The 16,072-nt window shown below is 37.1% G+C and overlaps 1 protein-coding gene across 1 annotated transcript; it reads left to right on the top strand.

Moving 5' to 3' along the window:
- Window positions 1-7,017: 7,017 nt before the first annotated feature.
- Window positions 7,018-15,818, top strand: LOC118797262 (cathepsin Z). The gene is made up of 6 exons (XM_036556547.1): window positions 7,018-7,144; window positions 10,457-10,620; window positions 11,779-11,958; window positions 12,400-12,550; window positions 14,175-14,340; window positions 15,228-15,818. Exons 1-6 carry the CDS (start codon window positions 7,026-7,028, stop codon window positions 15,339-15,341), a joined length of 894 nt encoding a protein of 297 aa, XP_036412440.1. The 5' UTR covers window positions 7,018-7,025; the 3' UTR covers window positions 15,342-15,818.
- Window positions 15,819-16,072: the final 254 nt, after the last annotated feature.

Here is a 16,072-nt window from a genome sequence, read left to right as displayed (position 1 = left end):
GCAGATTTTACACTGGCACTGATTAGGGGTATGTGATTTATGTTGATTGGATGTAAGCCCATTATGTCATTATCTTATTTATTGTTTAACAACTGCTGCTGATGCAGAAGTTGAATAAAGATAAAAAAGTCATTATACTCATATACAGAATGTTTTCAACGTGACCCTAATTGAACAATAACATACTGTGTAGAACCTTTCAAAGATTCCAAAATCCTTTACTGAAAAGGAGAAACAGAAATTCTTTGAAAATACAAATACCATTAAGCACCAGCATCAGGAAAAAAGCAGAAAACATTTAACAGATAATCACACAAAGGCCTCAACAACTAAATGTAGTATCATTTTTTCTGTATTTATTGTGCCCAACCCTGGCCTTTTGAGAGACTTGCTTTCCATTTTTCAAAGATATCTGCAGAGATATTCTTTCCACTCCTTCAAAGTTCAGTCATAGAATTTGATTGCATTTTCTGCTTCTTACAATCCAATACCAATTAAAAATTTACATTCGTCCCATTTAACACATTTACTGATGTAAAGTCCAGCCTCTGGGGTGACCACGAACACAAACAGCTTCTTTGTTGGATTTGCAGATTTTCTTCTTTCTTCTTATCTATTTCTTCTTCTCAGTAACAGCTTCTTGACAGCTACACATCCTTTCAGACTCATGCTGTTGGGTTGTCTTCTCACAGTGGAAGGATAAACAGAAACACCTGTGGATTTTGTCAGATCTGAAGCAAATGAGTAGCCTGAATTTCTCCTCTCTCTCAAGGAGTACTGTCTATCTAATGCAGACAGTTTTAGTGGTCCAGGTCTTGCACAGTTGTTAAGAGTCCTATTTGTGTTTTAGAAACTCCTGTTTTTTCACTTATTTTTCTTTGACTTCTGAAGTGAATTATTTTATAGTTAACCTCCTCAGAAGTATCTCATGAAAAATGAATAAATGACACTTACTAGCCATTTTGGCTTCGAATTTAAGAAATTAAAGAAAGATAAGATGATCTCTGACTTTTGCACAGTACTGTATACATTTACCACTTAAGCTTTATGTCTAGCACCTACCGTTCATGTACAATTCCACTGAAAATGACATTAAGCACAATGTTACAATTTACCCCATGGGTGGGGTTCATTGTAACAGCCAGAGGTTTAGTCGTAATACTTGCTAGAAAAATTTAATGAGTGCAAACAAAATGCTAATATCTGAAAGATGCTAATAATTTCATTTTCATTTTTCATTAAAATCTGTGTACACATATGGAACAAAAAGACAAAATTTACTTTATTTCTCTTTGTTTACTAAAGGTGTCTTAGTTGTAACACCATGTAACAACTAACCCCGCGGTACGGAGGCTGTAGGACTTGCTGTAAGCTTGTCACATACTTTAAAATGGCACTACATTGTAGGCAATAAGATGGTGATTAAAGTAACACAAGCTTGTAAATTGTGATTTACACAAACAGCTCAGTAACCAACAAAAAAAAAACAAAAAACAACTAAATTACCTACATGCCCTGAAAACACTTTTTGGCACAGATCTCTTTAAAACACTGATGAATCGCTCTGAATTTTCGCCGGAGACTGTGGTTAGGAAGCACACACTGCTTGACCTTGTATAACAACATAAAAAGTCTGTGTTAAATTGTGAATCACGTTAGGTTGTTCCCAGCACTCCTCCACACACACACACACACACACACACACATATATATATATATATATATATATATATATGTTTATTTATATGTCTGTGTGTGAAGTGAAAAACCAGAACCACTAATTTGGCACTTAAATAAAAACTCCCTTATCAGTGTTAGCAGAAATTAGTATCATCTTGCATTATATACTGCTATATGAAGATTTTCTTGATACCCACAAATACCAGGATGATACATATTTTGAATTCTTTGCTACAGCATGTAACACTTGTAACAGACATTCAAATGCCATATTCTTTATAGTTCTACAGTGAATCCTTTGGTAAAGTCTAACTCTGAATATTGGGGTAGCCTGTTAGATATCTGCAGAGATGTTCAGCCTAGACTTAGGTGAACAAATGCTTTAATTATACAGTGTTAACACAGTTTTACTTCACATACACATAGCTTGTAACACCAAATATTTAATTTTGCTTCAATTACAATTTGTGTGATCTTTCTGGTGTGGGTTTCCTCTCTTTCAACACTGTGCAGAAAAACAATTTGAGCGCCCAAAGCTCCCCCTTGGAAAGAATCTGCTAAACATGGCTTTATAATGACGCGTGTTACCCTGTATATCCCTTGAATTGCAAACTAATCACCAAGCTGATTAAATATATGTTTTTTTAATCAGGACATCAGAATTTGCAGGACAGAACATTAGCATACTGTCCATTACAGTGCTTATCTGTTCAGTTATGCACTGCTATGTATGTGACTGATCATCATCATTATCATCCCTAAAACATTTATAATGTCCTGTTAATTCCAGGGCTACCCATCCTGCCATGCATTACTGGAGGCCATTTGTACCATGCAAATCTGCAGTTAAGAGCTAACCGTCTCAAGCTTTTAACACAGTTCAATGACCCGAGCTCCCACCACACCCTATTTTACAGCCTCCTCCTGCATACACAGCATATAGTTTACTATAGAGGTTTACTCCAATGGTCATAACTTAGATGATAGGAAAACTGAAATTAACACACAAGCAAATATCATTAATATGGAAAGAGACACTGTAAAAGTCCATTCACTTGAATTGCTAATGCAAAATTGCTTTCATGTGCTCAGCTGACATCCTAACATGAGGTTCTCCATACTTTCTTAAATTTCAATAAATTAATTTCAGTGCTGTTAACAGTGGTGGAGAATATTAAGTATTATTTTCAAAGGCAGTCTACCATTACCATTTAATTTGTATGTATTGCATTACACTACATATCCTCTTCAGTTTTAATCTGCAGACTGCTGAACATCCTGAAAAATAAGCTTTACAGCTTTCCATGCCAAAACACCGGCAATGAAATGATCTTCCCACATGCAATATCATGTTTGATATCAGAAATGCAAGCATTATATAACTCTGTAGTTAACTTTGAGTAAATTCTGTTTAAATGTTAACTGTTCTGAGAACAATGACCTCAGTTAGAAGAAATGAGCTAATCAATTAGGAAAAACTATTTCATTGGGGAAAGTTTTATTTATGAGTTACATAACCAAATTAGGCAAGGGCAGCTCTGTCGAGTCGAGGCAATCGTTCATTTTCCATTAAGCGTGTGTGGAAACTGAACACACTTAAAGCAATACAATGCATGCCATTTTTTGTGTGTAATCAACATTGTAGAGTTTTCATTAGAAACAAAGATTTATGAAATTCCATATAATGCAAAATAAACAGATATGAAAAAAAAACTCTCAGATCTCCTTGTATGTCCCACTGGAACCAGGCTGAACAGTTTTGTGTAATGCCCCTTTAATGCTAGCTCCCTCAGTGCAGGCCAAATCTAATTTTCTACAATTATTCTTTAATAAACAGACATATTTACCATCCCGTAGTCAAATGCCACCTTAATTTCTATTTAGCTGCACAAGCTTTTAGCATAAGAGTGCATACTGCCACTGAACAATACAAATTACTCTGATTATGTTAAGATACCTGCCTCATTTGACAAGCAGAAAGCGATGGGCTGCATTTAAGGGGAAGTGTGCTGCATCTAATTGGATCACATGGCAATCTAAACTCAAAGCACTCTGCTGACTGGACAAAAAGTGGAGTAATGATCCGAGGCTGTTAAACTATTGAGAACAATTTAATTATGTAAAAGTATAGTCAACAAACATAATACATTCAATAATGGGCCTGATGTACTAAAGCATTTAGTGCACCTGCAAAATACCTGCAGAAATATACTGCAAAAAGGAGGGAAAAAGGCCAGTGAAAGACCTTATGTTTGATATTTTCAAAAGGTCAACTGTGATCCTGGGCGGCAAGGTGGCGCAGTGGGTAGCGCTGTCTCACAGCAAGAATGGCCTGGGTTCGATTCCTGGCCGGGTGACCAGGGGCATTTCTGTGTGGAGTTTGCCTGTTCTCCCTGTGTCTGTGTGGGTTTCCTCCCACAGTCCAAGGACATGCATTTAGGCCAACGGACGTGCTAAAATTGCCCCTAGGTGTGATTGTGTATGTCTGTCTGCCCTGCGATGGACTGGCGACCTGTCCAGGGTGTATCCTGCCTTCCGCCCAATGACAGCTGGGATAGGCTCCAGCACCACACCGCGACCCAGAAGGATAAGCGGTTTAGATGATATATGTATGTATGTAACTGTGATTCTACTGCTATGACTTTTTCTACTGACACTGATGCGGTAACTTTTACTACTACTACTACTAAACCCTCATTTCCAAAAAAGTTGGGACGCTCTGCAAAATGTAAATATAAACAGAATGCAATGATATGCAAATCATTTCAACCTTATATTTAATTGAAAATAGTACAAAGACAACATATCAAATGTTGAAACTGAGGAATTTTATTGTTTTTTGAAAAATATATGCCCATTTTGAATTTGATTCCAGCAACACGTTTCAGAAAAGTTTGGACGGGGGTTGTGTTGCATCACCGCTGCTTTTGACAACACTCTGTAAGAGTTTGGGAACTGAGGAGACCAATTGCGAAATTGTAGTTTTGAAAGAAGTATGTTTTCCCATTTTTGCTTGATATACGATTTCAGCTGCTCAGCAGTTTGTGGTCTCCTTTATCGTACTTTCTCGTTTCATAATGCGCCAAATGTTCTCAACAGTGATCCAAGGCTGCAGGTCTAGACTGCAGGCAGGTCAATTTAGCACCCAGACTCTTTTAATACAGAGCAATGCTCTTGTAATACATGCAGAATGTATTTTGGCATTGTCATGCTGAAATAAACAAGGCCTTCCCTAAAAAAGACGTCTGGATGACAGCATATGTTATGCCAAAACATGTATATATCACTCAGGATTAATGTTGCCTTCACAAATGTGCAGATCACCCATGCCATGTGCACTAATGCACCCCTATACCATCATGAATTCTGGCTTTTGAAATGTGCACTAATAACAAGTCGGGTGATCTTTATCCCAGAAGACACAGTGTCCATGATTTCCAAAAAGAATTTCAAATTTTGATTCGTCGGACCACAGGACACTTGTCCACTTCGCCTCAATCCAACTTTAAATGAACCACAAGACAAAGCGGCAGCGTTTCTGCATCCCGCATTTACTTTGCATGGTACAATTTTAACTTGCATTTATGGATGCAGCGATGAGTGCCACCTGAGAGCCTGAACATCACGGCCAGCCAATATTGGTTTTTGCCTTGTCCCTTGCATACAGAGATTTCTCTGGATTCTCTGAATATTTTGTACCTTTTGTACCTAATATTATGTACCTTATTGATTAAATCCCCAAGTTCTTTGCTGATTTAGGTTGAAAACGTTATTCTTGAATTGTTGCACTATTTGATCGTGCAGTCTTTCACAGAGTGGTGAACCCCTCCCCTTCTTTACTCTTTTTATGCCCAATCATGTTACTGACCTGTTGTCAACTAACCACCAGGTGTTTATTTTAGCATTACACAACTTTACCAGCCTTTTTTGCCCTGTCTCAACTTTTCTGAAACATGTTGCTGGCATCAAATTCTAAATTAGCAAATATATTTTTCAAAAAACAATAAGATTTCGCAGTTTCAACATGATTTGTTGTCTTTTTACTATTTTCAATTAAATATACGGTTTAAATGATTTGCACATCATTGCATTCGGTTTTTATTTATATTTTTACAGTGTCCCTACTTTTTTGGAAATGTGGTTGTACTTCTAATACTACTTCTACTACTACTATTACTACTACTACTAATAATAATAATCATAATACAGAATAAGACACTATCATTATTGTTACTACTACTGACATTACCATGACTGCTATCAAAAATACAATTATTATTATTACTACTACAACTACTGTTACTAATATTGTGTGTAGTACAACAACTGCAACTACTACAACTACAACTACTACAAATCTACAACTAGTCCACCTGTGCAAATAAATGAAACATACAGGCCAGATTTATATGCCTGTGTACTCTGGTAGGTGATTGGTGCCCTCTACTGGTCAAAAAACTTACATACTGTAAGCTGTTCTATAACGTTTTAAGAACATACAAAATACGATAAAATCAAGTACAATTAAATAAGACGCACGTCTTACGGAGGATATTACTTCTGCAGTGCTTGCATGGACATTTTGCACGTGCTCATCCTCAAAAATTCATTTTCATTATTTTTATCTTGGAAATCTGGAGCAGGACATCCACATCATGAGCATCAGGTCATTAGATGTTAAATGTATTTTTTTTTCTCTTAAGTAGTGACAAGGCTACGTAATGTCCTTCAATATCTCCAAATGTAGTTAATAAAATAATAATAATAATAATAATAATAATAATAATATGCACACCATATAAAATTTCCAGGGGACGATGAAAGGATACTACTAATATCGATGCTATTACTGTGACTACTACTGAGCTACTATGTCTACTACTATTATTACTAAGTTTACTAAAATTACTCTTATGTAAATATACTATAGTTATTATTATTAATGATAATATGATTTAATAACTATTATAATAGTTATTAATGATTTAATGATTAAATAACTATTATGATTACTGCTATTATATTAAATCAGTTACTTAAGTTTTCACTGGAGGACGAAAAGGATAAAAACATCGGGGCACTGAGCAGCAGACAGCAGTCGTAGTAAATAATGGGAATAATGGTCAGGAATATTGACCAGTACAATCGCCTGTATCGACGTCTCATTAGTTCTGCAAAAGCTTCATTATCATTATGTCTTTGGCGCTTTTGTGGGTGAATTATCGACTGATCTTTCGACAGCCGCAGAAACGACAGCCTGGAGTTTGTCTTGTTGAGTGAGAGACGGTTCTCCTCCACTACCGTAGGTGGCGCTAAAACAAGCGCTACATCAAAACAAATACAGCATGGCGCCCGTCAACGCTGTTTTGTTTTGCTTGGCTTTAGTTTTACATATTTTGGAGTTAAGCGCTGTCGAGGATTCGTGTTACAAGCCAGTCAAGGACGACCGACCTTCGTTTATAAGGTGAGCTTAGCAACACAAAAGGTTTATGTAACCTACAGTATCTAAGATTTAGTCGATGATCCAGCTACGCTATCAAAAAAGTTCACTCCGGTTTGCTCAGGCGAATAAAGGATCATTTTACAGACTCTCTTTTACGGACTTTTTTCTAACAGTGCGATAGGGCAGGGTCTTGGGTGCTGGAGTAAAGGCCTCAGAGCTCTCATCCCAAATTTATTTTTATCAAGACTAAAGGGCTGGGTCTTGTGCACTGGACCCATACCTGTTCTAAGGGGCTGGGGGTTGGTGCGAGGACGCTGGCCCTGTGCCTCACAGCTCACAGTTAGAGGCTAAATGGCTGGGTCTTACTTGACCCTTGCCTGGGCCTTAGAGCTTTCATCAAAATTTCTTTTCTACCATGGCTACAGGTCGAGGTTTTGGGCCTGGACCTCCAAGCTCCTATTCCTTTATTATAGTCCGTATTCTTAGAGGTAGGGTGTTGGTTAGTGGACCCTTGGCTTTTGCCTCAGAGCTCACATCCCGGTTTCAAAAAGCTGTCACAGGAAGTCTCTTTTAGGAGGTCGCTGATGTAATCCAGAAAGCCCATTTGAAAACCTAATTCTGCTACTACCATTCGGTCTACTACTGTTATTACTGCTACTGCTGTTTCTACTACTTCTACTGGTGCTATTACTAGACTACCACTATTATTATCCTACTACGTTTGTAATGCTAATATTGGAGCTATTACTGTAATTACTACTGAGGCTACTATGACTACTACTATTAGTACTACTAATTGTGATGCTATTACTATGATTACTACTGATCTACTACATCTACTGTTAGTTCTAGTAAAACTGATGCTGTTACTACTACAAATGTTAACACTACTATTTCTACTACTACTGATACTATTACTAGACTAATACTATTACTACTACTATTCCTTCTACTACACTCTAAAATGATGGTTCTTAAAGGGATCTTTAGGAAAGAAAATGGTTCTATATTTTATGTTATAAATTTGCATCGTCAAAGGGTTCTTCAGATTGATGATTCATATACACAGTGTGCTGTAGACGGTTCTATATAAAACCTTTTTGAAAAGGGTTCTGTATAGCACCAAAAAGGGTTTTTCTATTGTTACAAGCTTGACATTAGAACTACAATTCTTTTTAGTGCTATATAGAACAATCTACAGCACGTTATCCATCAATCTGACGAACGCTTTCACACTGCAAAGAACCCTTTAACTATGCAAAGGGCTATTTGAGTGTTCATTGTTCTATATAGAACCATTTTCTTTACTAAAGAACTTTACTATGTAACTACTAGACTATTAGTATTACTGCTTCTAGTAATACTACTATTATTTTCACCACTATTACTAATACTACTACTACTATAACTATGACTGCTAGTGCTATTACTACTAGTACTACTATTTCTACTAAAATTACTTGAAAGTAAAGATACTGTACCATTGCTAAAAATTACTTACGTAAAAGTGGAAGCTCTCTGTCTACAATTTCTACTAGAGTTAAAGTACAAAAGTACTGCCTTTTAAATGTACTTAAGTATTAAAAGTAAAAGCATGGTGAGATTTTCTGGCTGTTATTATTATTATATTAAGAATAACAGTACTACTTATAATTGGAGTAATACCAGACCTGGATTAAGAGGATCCTGGCCACTTCCCATTTCCCCCTATTATATAAAAAAACATGACTGCAAAACACTAGAGGACACCTGTGAGCAAGTCAAGTCACTTCAAATCAAAGTTTATTTATGCAGTGCTTTTTACAACAGGCATTATCACAAAGCAGAAAAATCCAGGTCCAAGTCCCCCTAAGAGCAAGAGGAAGAAACCTTGAGAGGAACCAAGACTCAAAAGGGGAACCCATCCTCCTCTGGTCACCGGATGGCAAAACAATAACATAAGAGCAATATGAACAGAGAATAAGAACAGAACAGAGAATTAATATAAAATATTTAATTAGAAAAATGGGGAAAAACAGCCTGCCAGTGGACAGAAAGATTTAGATTCAGCAATGTTAATGATAAGTTAAAATAGTTTCTGATCAATTGCCAAGAACTTTCCTTTAACTGTAGAAAGTAGAAGGATGTATTTCACTAAAAAAAAAAACAAAACAAAGAAAACTTACCTGTATGCTATAGCAGATGGGTTTGGGGAAGCAGGATGCTAGGATTAGTGCTACTGGGTGCTGATTGGTGGGCAAGTGGAGCAGCTTGGCTTTTCATGCTCACTGATGTCATGAACGTACATGAGGCACCATTTTAAACCTCTGTAACTCAAGTTCAGAAGCTCTTAAAAATATAACAGCAGCATTAAATTGTTTTATGCTGTTGTGTGTTCTGGAAACGAATGTCTTCTTTTATATTAAAAATGCTGAAGCATTTACAAACTATGATTTTTGCTCAAATGCTCCATATTAACCCATTCATTTTGAACTCACTCAGGAACGCCCTCTAGCATTTGAGAAACCCGGACATTACATAGTATAGTAATGTAATTCTATAATAGTAATTCTCCTCTCTACAAATTCTTTGATAATACTACTATTGTTACTACTGCTACAAATAATAATAATGATGATAATGATAATAATTATAATAATAATAATAATTATTATTATTAATGATAATAATAATAATAATGATAATCATCATAGGAAGTTCCAAAACAAGAAGAATTCTTAAGACATTTAATAAATTGATTTGCACTGTTATACAGTTGCACTGTTATACAGCTCCAACATATGAATAACCATAATTTCATACAAAAACTAAGGCACAAAGTGTCATTGATGCGAAGCTCCAGCATGTAGTACTCTATTAGTAATATTTTTTGTTTTGTTTAATTGCTTTTTGCCAGTGGACTTTACCGTAACCTAGCTGACCTATGTAGGTTGGGGTAGAATAATGTGTGAAAGTGAAACTCTGTTATAGTGCTTTCTTCTGGGGGCAGTGGCATTTGCGGGACTGGCCAATGACCACATGCTGAGCACACAGTGGGCCACCAATGAATGTAGGTATGTGCACTACAGTTATAACCTGGCACATACTATTTGTCCTGGGCGGTCTTCGTTCATTTTAATATATGACTACATTAGAAACCATGCATTTCTCACTTTCTCACCAGCCCACCGTGATTTTTTTCCTAGAGTGCCAATAGCTCCCCCATGTGGACAATCTTGTTAATCGTGAGTGAGTGAATATTTGAATGAGTGAGTTAAATCCAGGTCCATGAGGTGTTTTGCATTTAAGAACCCCAGCAACTCAGCTCTTCACGCATTCATGTGTCTTTCTTAGGACTTACCCCAGGCCTCATGAGTACCTGAATGCCTCAGACCTTCCTGCAGTCTGGGACTGGCGGCGTGTCGATGGGAGAAACTATGTAAGCGTCACGCGCAACCAGCACATCCCGCAGTACTGCGGCTCATGCTGGGCCATGGGGGCCACCAGCGCACTTGCGGGTAGGACAGACTGGAGCTGTTTGTTTCATTATCAGCTCGTTAATTAATTTTAATAAAGTTTCAGATTAGTGTGTTGGAACTGGGAAAATCACGTGCAGTGAAAATGTACAGTGTACTGAATGGTTTGAAATGATTCACACTCAAGTGTATTTGTGATGAAAGGATCCATTTCATTCCTTTGCAATTAGTCCCTAACGTCGTTGACTTTTTATTCATTCTGATATGTTGTTGATAGCACCTGGATTGGTTTGATGTCACTTACACCTCTCACTCAGGAGCTTAAGCATTTTATTTTAGACCAAAGGATTCCAAAAAGAAGAATAGCACTGAACAACCTTCAGTTCATATATTGATAGGTGCTGGATTTAAGAAGTCAGGGATGCATCAATCATCTTTACAGCCAAAATATCCAATGTATGGGTTAAATGAACATATTAATCACACCAGCACATTTCCAGTACTTTCTAATTGCCAAAGTTACAGTATAAATAACAGTATTTCGTCCTTAACAAGCCAAACTGGCATTTTAAATTTGTAAATGAAAATTGCCTACTTAAATTATATGAATAAAATGAAGTGCTTTGTAAGAGGCAACTAACTATTTAGCATAATGGGTTATGTATTGCATAATTATGCTATGACATTTTGTAAGTAGAGCAGGGCCATTCAGATGCAGAGCAAGTGCACTTACCTGCCTCATGTTGCTTACGTCATAAAATTGCAACACAGATCAACCAAAATAAAAATCTTAAATTGGCCAAATGGATGTTTGGAGCAACAGCTGGCCTATTCCGATCTTGGCCACATCCAATTGTGCATTCCTATAAGAAGTTTCACAGCAGTTCTATAGGGAACTCAGGTGGAGTTTATAATCCAATTTTTTCTTTTTAACCCAAATATTTCTTATACGCAAGATGTTTTTTTTAGTCACTACTTTAACTTCCACTTGAATAATCATAAGATTGAAACAACGACTTGTACTTGAATGAGATTTTTGACTACTCTGCCCACCTATGCTGTTTTGCGTGTGTTGATGATTATTAGCTTCCATTCATTATTGGGGTAAGTGTTAGTCGCTTTTAGAAGACTGCATAATATGAAATGGTTTAAATCTTTAATTCAGCAAAGACTGTCTTTGGTTGTTGTCTTCTCATTAAGATCGTATAAACATCAAAAGGAAAGGGGCATGGCCATCAGCCTACCTGTCGGTTCAGAATGTGATCGACTGTGGAAGGGCGGGGTCTTGTTATGGAGGAGACCATCTGGGTGTGTATGCTTACGCACATGAGAAGGGCATTCCAGATGAGACCTGCAACAATTACCAAGCCAAAAATCAAAGTAAGTTCACAGTATCTTTTATTAATGCTAATGCAATGTTTCTCAATAAGTAACTTAACTGTACCAATCAACTATGAGTTTTAAACAAAACATAGCATGTTTTAAGAATATGTGCATTGTATGCATGCCTACATAAGTCCTCAAACTGCAAGGGCCTGCATGTAAACCCCACTTCCTTTTTACTATGAATAGTTTTTAATAGCAGTTACTAAATATAAGTTGTAAGATTAAAGACAAAAAATAAGTCTGCAGTTTAAGGAATTAGATTACGATGACAGAGTCTGTGAAATCTGTTCGTGTAAATGCAGTTAACATACAGTTATAACATATTATATGCAACTTACAGTCCAACATGTAAACAGTAATGATCAAACATATTGAGACAAACAATATTCTTCTTACAGTGATTTTCATCCTGTGGTCTTTTGTGTGTATGTACAGAATGTGATCCATTTAACCAGTGTGGCACCTGTTCATTCTTTGGGTCCTGTTCCATTGTGAAGAACTATACTGTGTGGAAAGTGGGAGACTATGGGGAGATTTCAGGACGAGACCAAATGAAAGCTGAGATCTACAAAAATGGGCCAATCAGGTATGGCTCCTAGCTCAGACCTGCAGTGCATATGAATCTACTGTTTTTAGGAGGTGTTTCAGAATTTCTGTTTGGTGCAATATTTTAATCAGGTAGCATTTCTGTATCAGCCTCTTCCTTGTTTTGTATTCACTGTACCAATGCAAAACTCCATGTATCCAGAAGTTTTTAATGGAAACCTAATTATTTAATGATTCCATGAATGTTCCATGTTACAACAGTATTTACACCGTACTGACATATAAAATATCGGAACACAATATGCAAATACGCCTTTTACTATTCACAAAATTGTTTGTCATGTGAGCGCCTCCAACCAACCCCAGATGTCCCTTCACTGTGTGTCTGTCGGTGTTTTATGAATTCAAGTCATCCAACAAATGTAAATAATATTGGTCAAAATAATGCAGACTGTCTTTAACTATCAGCAGGCCTGGATCATCAAGTTATAAGCCCCTGGGCACAAATGTTTTGTGGGCCCCTACGTGGCTACCTTGTTTGGGTGGTCAGTGATTTTTTTTTTAATGAAATACCAGCAAATTAAAAAAGGACCACAATGGCAGCCGCATTGGCACGTCACCATTATCTCATTTTTTTCCATTTAAGACAAAACAGTGGCAAGAATACTTACACATTAATAAGAACACAGGTTACCATAAACCCAACAACCAGTGCAACATTTCCCTATAAAGCACGCATCCCTTCTTGACAAGCAAAACATTAACCCCAGTGTAGATGATCTAAATTACAGTCAGATGGTTGAAATGTGCATAAAGATGGAAAAAAGCATCAAACTTAAGTAGTCCAGCTAAAGCATACTGCCACGGCGGATGTGGAAATGTTTGTTTTTTTTTTCCATGTATATCTTACCACTAATGATGCAGATCACTGCAAACAAGTACAAATCAACTGATAAACTTGAGTGGTTGACATTTTAGCTAAATAAGCTTTGGAAATGGGTATCTTTTACTACAAAGTTTCACATTTCACTTTTACAAATACCTCAGACACATTCTTTAATTATTTGGAGCTTCATTTTCAAGGTACATTCACAGGAATGCTAGCTCAATGCTAAAAACCTGAAAGCTTTGCTTGTTTCTCTCCAAACTGTTGCTGGAAGGTTCGCAGAAATCCCTCTCTTCTCCACTTCATGGAAGATTTTCTTGTCATCTATTTTAGGGTGGAATTGAATGAAGCAATGTGTCAAAAAGAGAAAAGGGGCGTCTGTCAAAAACGCTGCGTCACACAGCTTTGTTTTTTATAATGGAAGCGTTTTGGTTTTGTTGTCGCTCACGTCGCTTGCTGTTAGGACATAGTATTCAGTTTTCCTGTTGTGCCACTAGTAAAGTCCTCACCTCGAGTCAAAACAGCTGTTTAAATTTTCTCATAATTGCTTGCGGGGGGCCCCCAAGTTGCTCTGTCCCCTGGGCACATGCCCATAAAACCCACTAGTTGATCCAGGCCTGCATATCAGAGGTTCATAGTTATGTTTTTAATATATCGCAAGGCATATCACAATCACAATATATAATAACAGAATCACAATACAATATGATGATATGATAAAACATTATTTTATCACTTTTGTATGTGCTGCATCAGCCTGTTCTCTCTTCCATTCCAGCTGTGGTATCATGGCGACTAAGGGACTTGAGGCATATCAAGGAGGGGTGTTTGCAGAGTTTCATATCGTATCTCTCATGAACCACATCATATCTGTCGCCGGTTGGGGTGTGGATGAGAACGGCACAGAGTACTGGATAGTGAGGAACTCCTGGGGAGAGTTTTGGGTCAGTTCTCATACAATAGCTTTGCTACATGTGCATCAGTTCTGTTGTGTTAAAAAAAAGCTATGTAGTGTTTTCACAGTGAGCATCTAGTACATTACTTGGATACAATTACTGCTAATTTTAGGGCTTTGAGTCATTCAGACTCTTCTGTGAAAACTGAAAACTCAAATGTAAAAACAAAATCGCCACAGAAATGTTGCTGGCCATGCTGCATGGCTTTTGTGTAGTAGGGGCAGATTTTTGCTGCTTATCTCAAGTGCTGTGCCACTCTAATCATACAAAACACTCCTATGTTGTTTTTTTTACGCAAAAAACGGAAAAAAAAAAATCTACTAAAAATGAAGATGTTGCTGAAACATGCAATCAAAGTCTTTCCTAGTAACATATTGACTTTTGTTCACATGAGCCCTCCCAGTTATTTCACAGGAAGTGTACTAGGTCTCATGCAGCGTCCGTGGAACCAGGATTTAAACTCAGGCTTAAATACACATATAAAAGTGCTTGTGTGAAAGGGGCTACAACATAAAGTGTGTTCTATCACTGTGGTTATTGTGTGGTTAAAGAACCAATAAGTGGAATTACACGTTCAGACCTTTCCAAAGTTTCTCGTTTATGACAGAATTTCTCCTTTGAGCTATGAATGAACAATAATTAACATTGAATTACAGTATGCGTTTGTTTTCAACAACTGTGCTTCTAAGGGTTAAAGGCTGATGTCAGAAAAGAAATAGTCCTTACTCTTAACTTGATGTAGTCTTGGTCATACTATGTAACTGCAAGTGTTTACACAATGTAATGGAAATTGTTTACATCTCTTAAGCTGAGACTGATCCTTGCAGTAGTGTGGCTGTGTTAAGGGTACGTGTAATTTGGCCTTTTGTCCACAGGGGGAGGCAGGCTGGGCCCGGATAGTCACCAGTGCGTATAAAGGAGGTAAAGGGAACTGGTATAACCTCGCCATCGAGCAAAGCTGTGCATATGGAGATCCCATAGTGCCCTAGAGGAAGAGCAACTGATGAGAGCCAGCTCTGCCCACATGGTCATACGAGAATCCAACTGAGAGCAGGCTTCACTAAGCACCTTATGGACATTTTCATTTTTTAAGACATAAGATGACTGCCTGTCCTGAGACATAGTCAGTGATTTCTCTAGCATGTTAGGCCAGATCCAACTGACAGCTATGCTAGGTAAGAGAGCCAAGAAATCAAGTGCTAAGGCCATACAAAGCATCTGTTACTATGTCATATAATTACCCTGGTATGAATAGAGCTGAATGAGAGTGGTGGAATTCACTCCAAGAGGTACATTGCACTGTCAACACAATGATTTTTTAATATATAATGTGTCATATGTAGAGAAAAAGTAGTGATGAAATTCAGTCCTAGAGGTAATGCACTGATTATTATTGTGTGCCATTTTTATGTGAAATGCCAACATTACAAATACTTGTTTTGAAATAAAAACACAATGAAAAATAATAATACAATGAATAATATTTTAATAAAATGGTCCAAAACAACACGTCTCTCTTTTTAAAATGGCCATCAATATATAGTACCTACATACATAACTGTCAGAGAGCACCACTCATCTATTTCATTTCCAACTAAAGTGGTCATCAAGTTATTCATTTTAAGGAAATATGTTAAGGAGAAGATCAGACATAAGATAATCCACTTGTATAAGGAAGGGGAAAAAGTCAAAGGAAAAATAGGAGTTTCCAGACATCCCA

Source organism: Colossoma macropomum, unplaced genomic scaffold (genome assembly GCF_904425465.1).
Source record: "Colossoma macropomum unplaced genomic scaffold, Colossoma_macropomum, whole genome shotgun sequence".
NCBI lineage: Eukaryota > Metazoa > Chordata > Actinopteri > Characiformes > Serrasalmidae > Colossoma > Colossoma macropomum.
The sequence above is the reverse complement of the archived record's forward strand: the minus strand, read 5'-3'. Positions and strand labels throughout refer to the sequence as shown.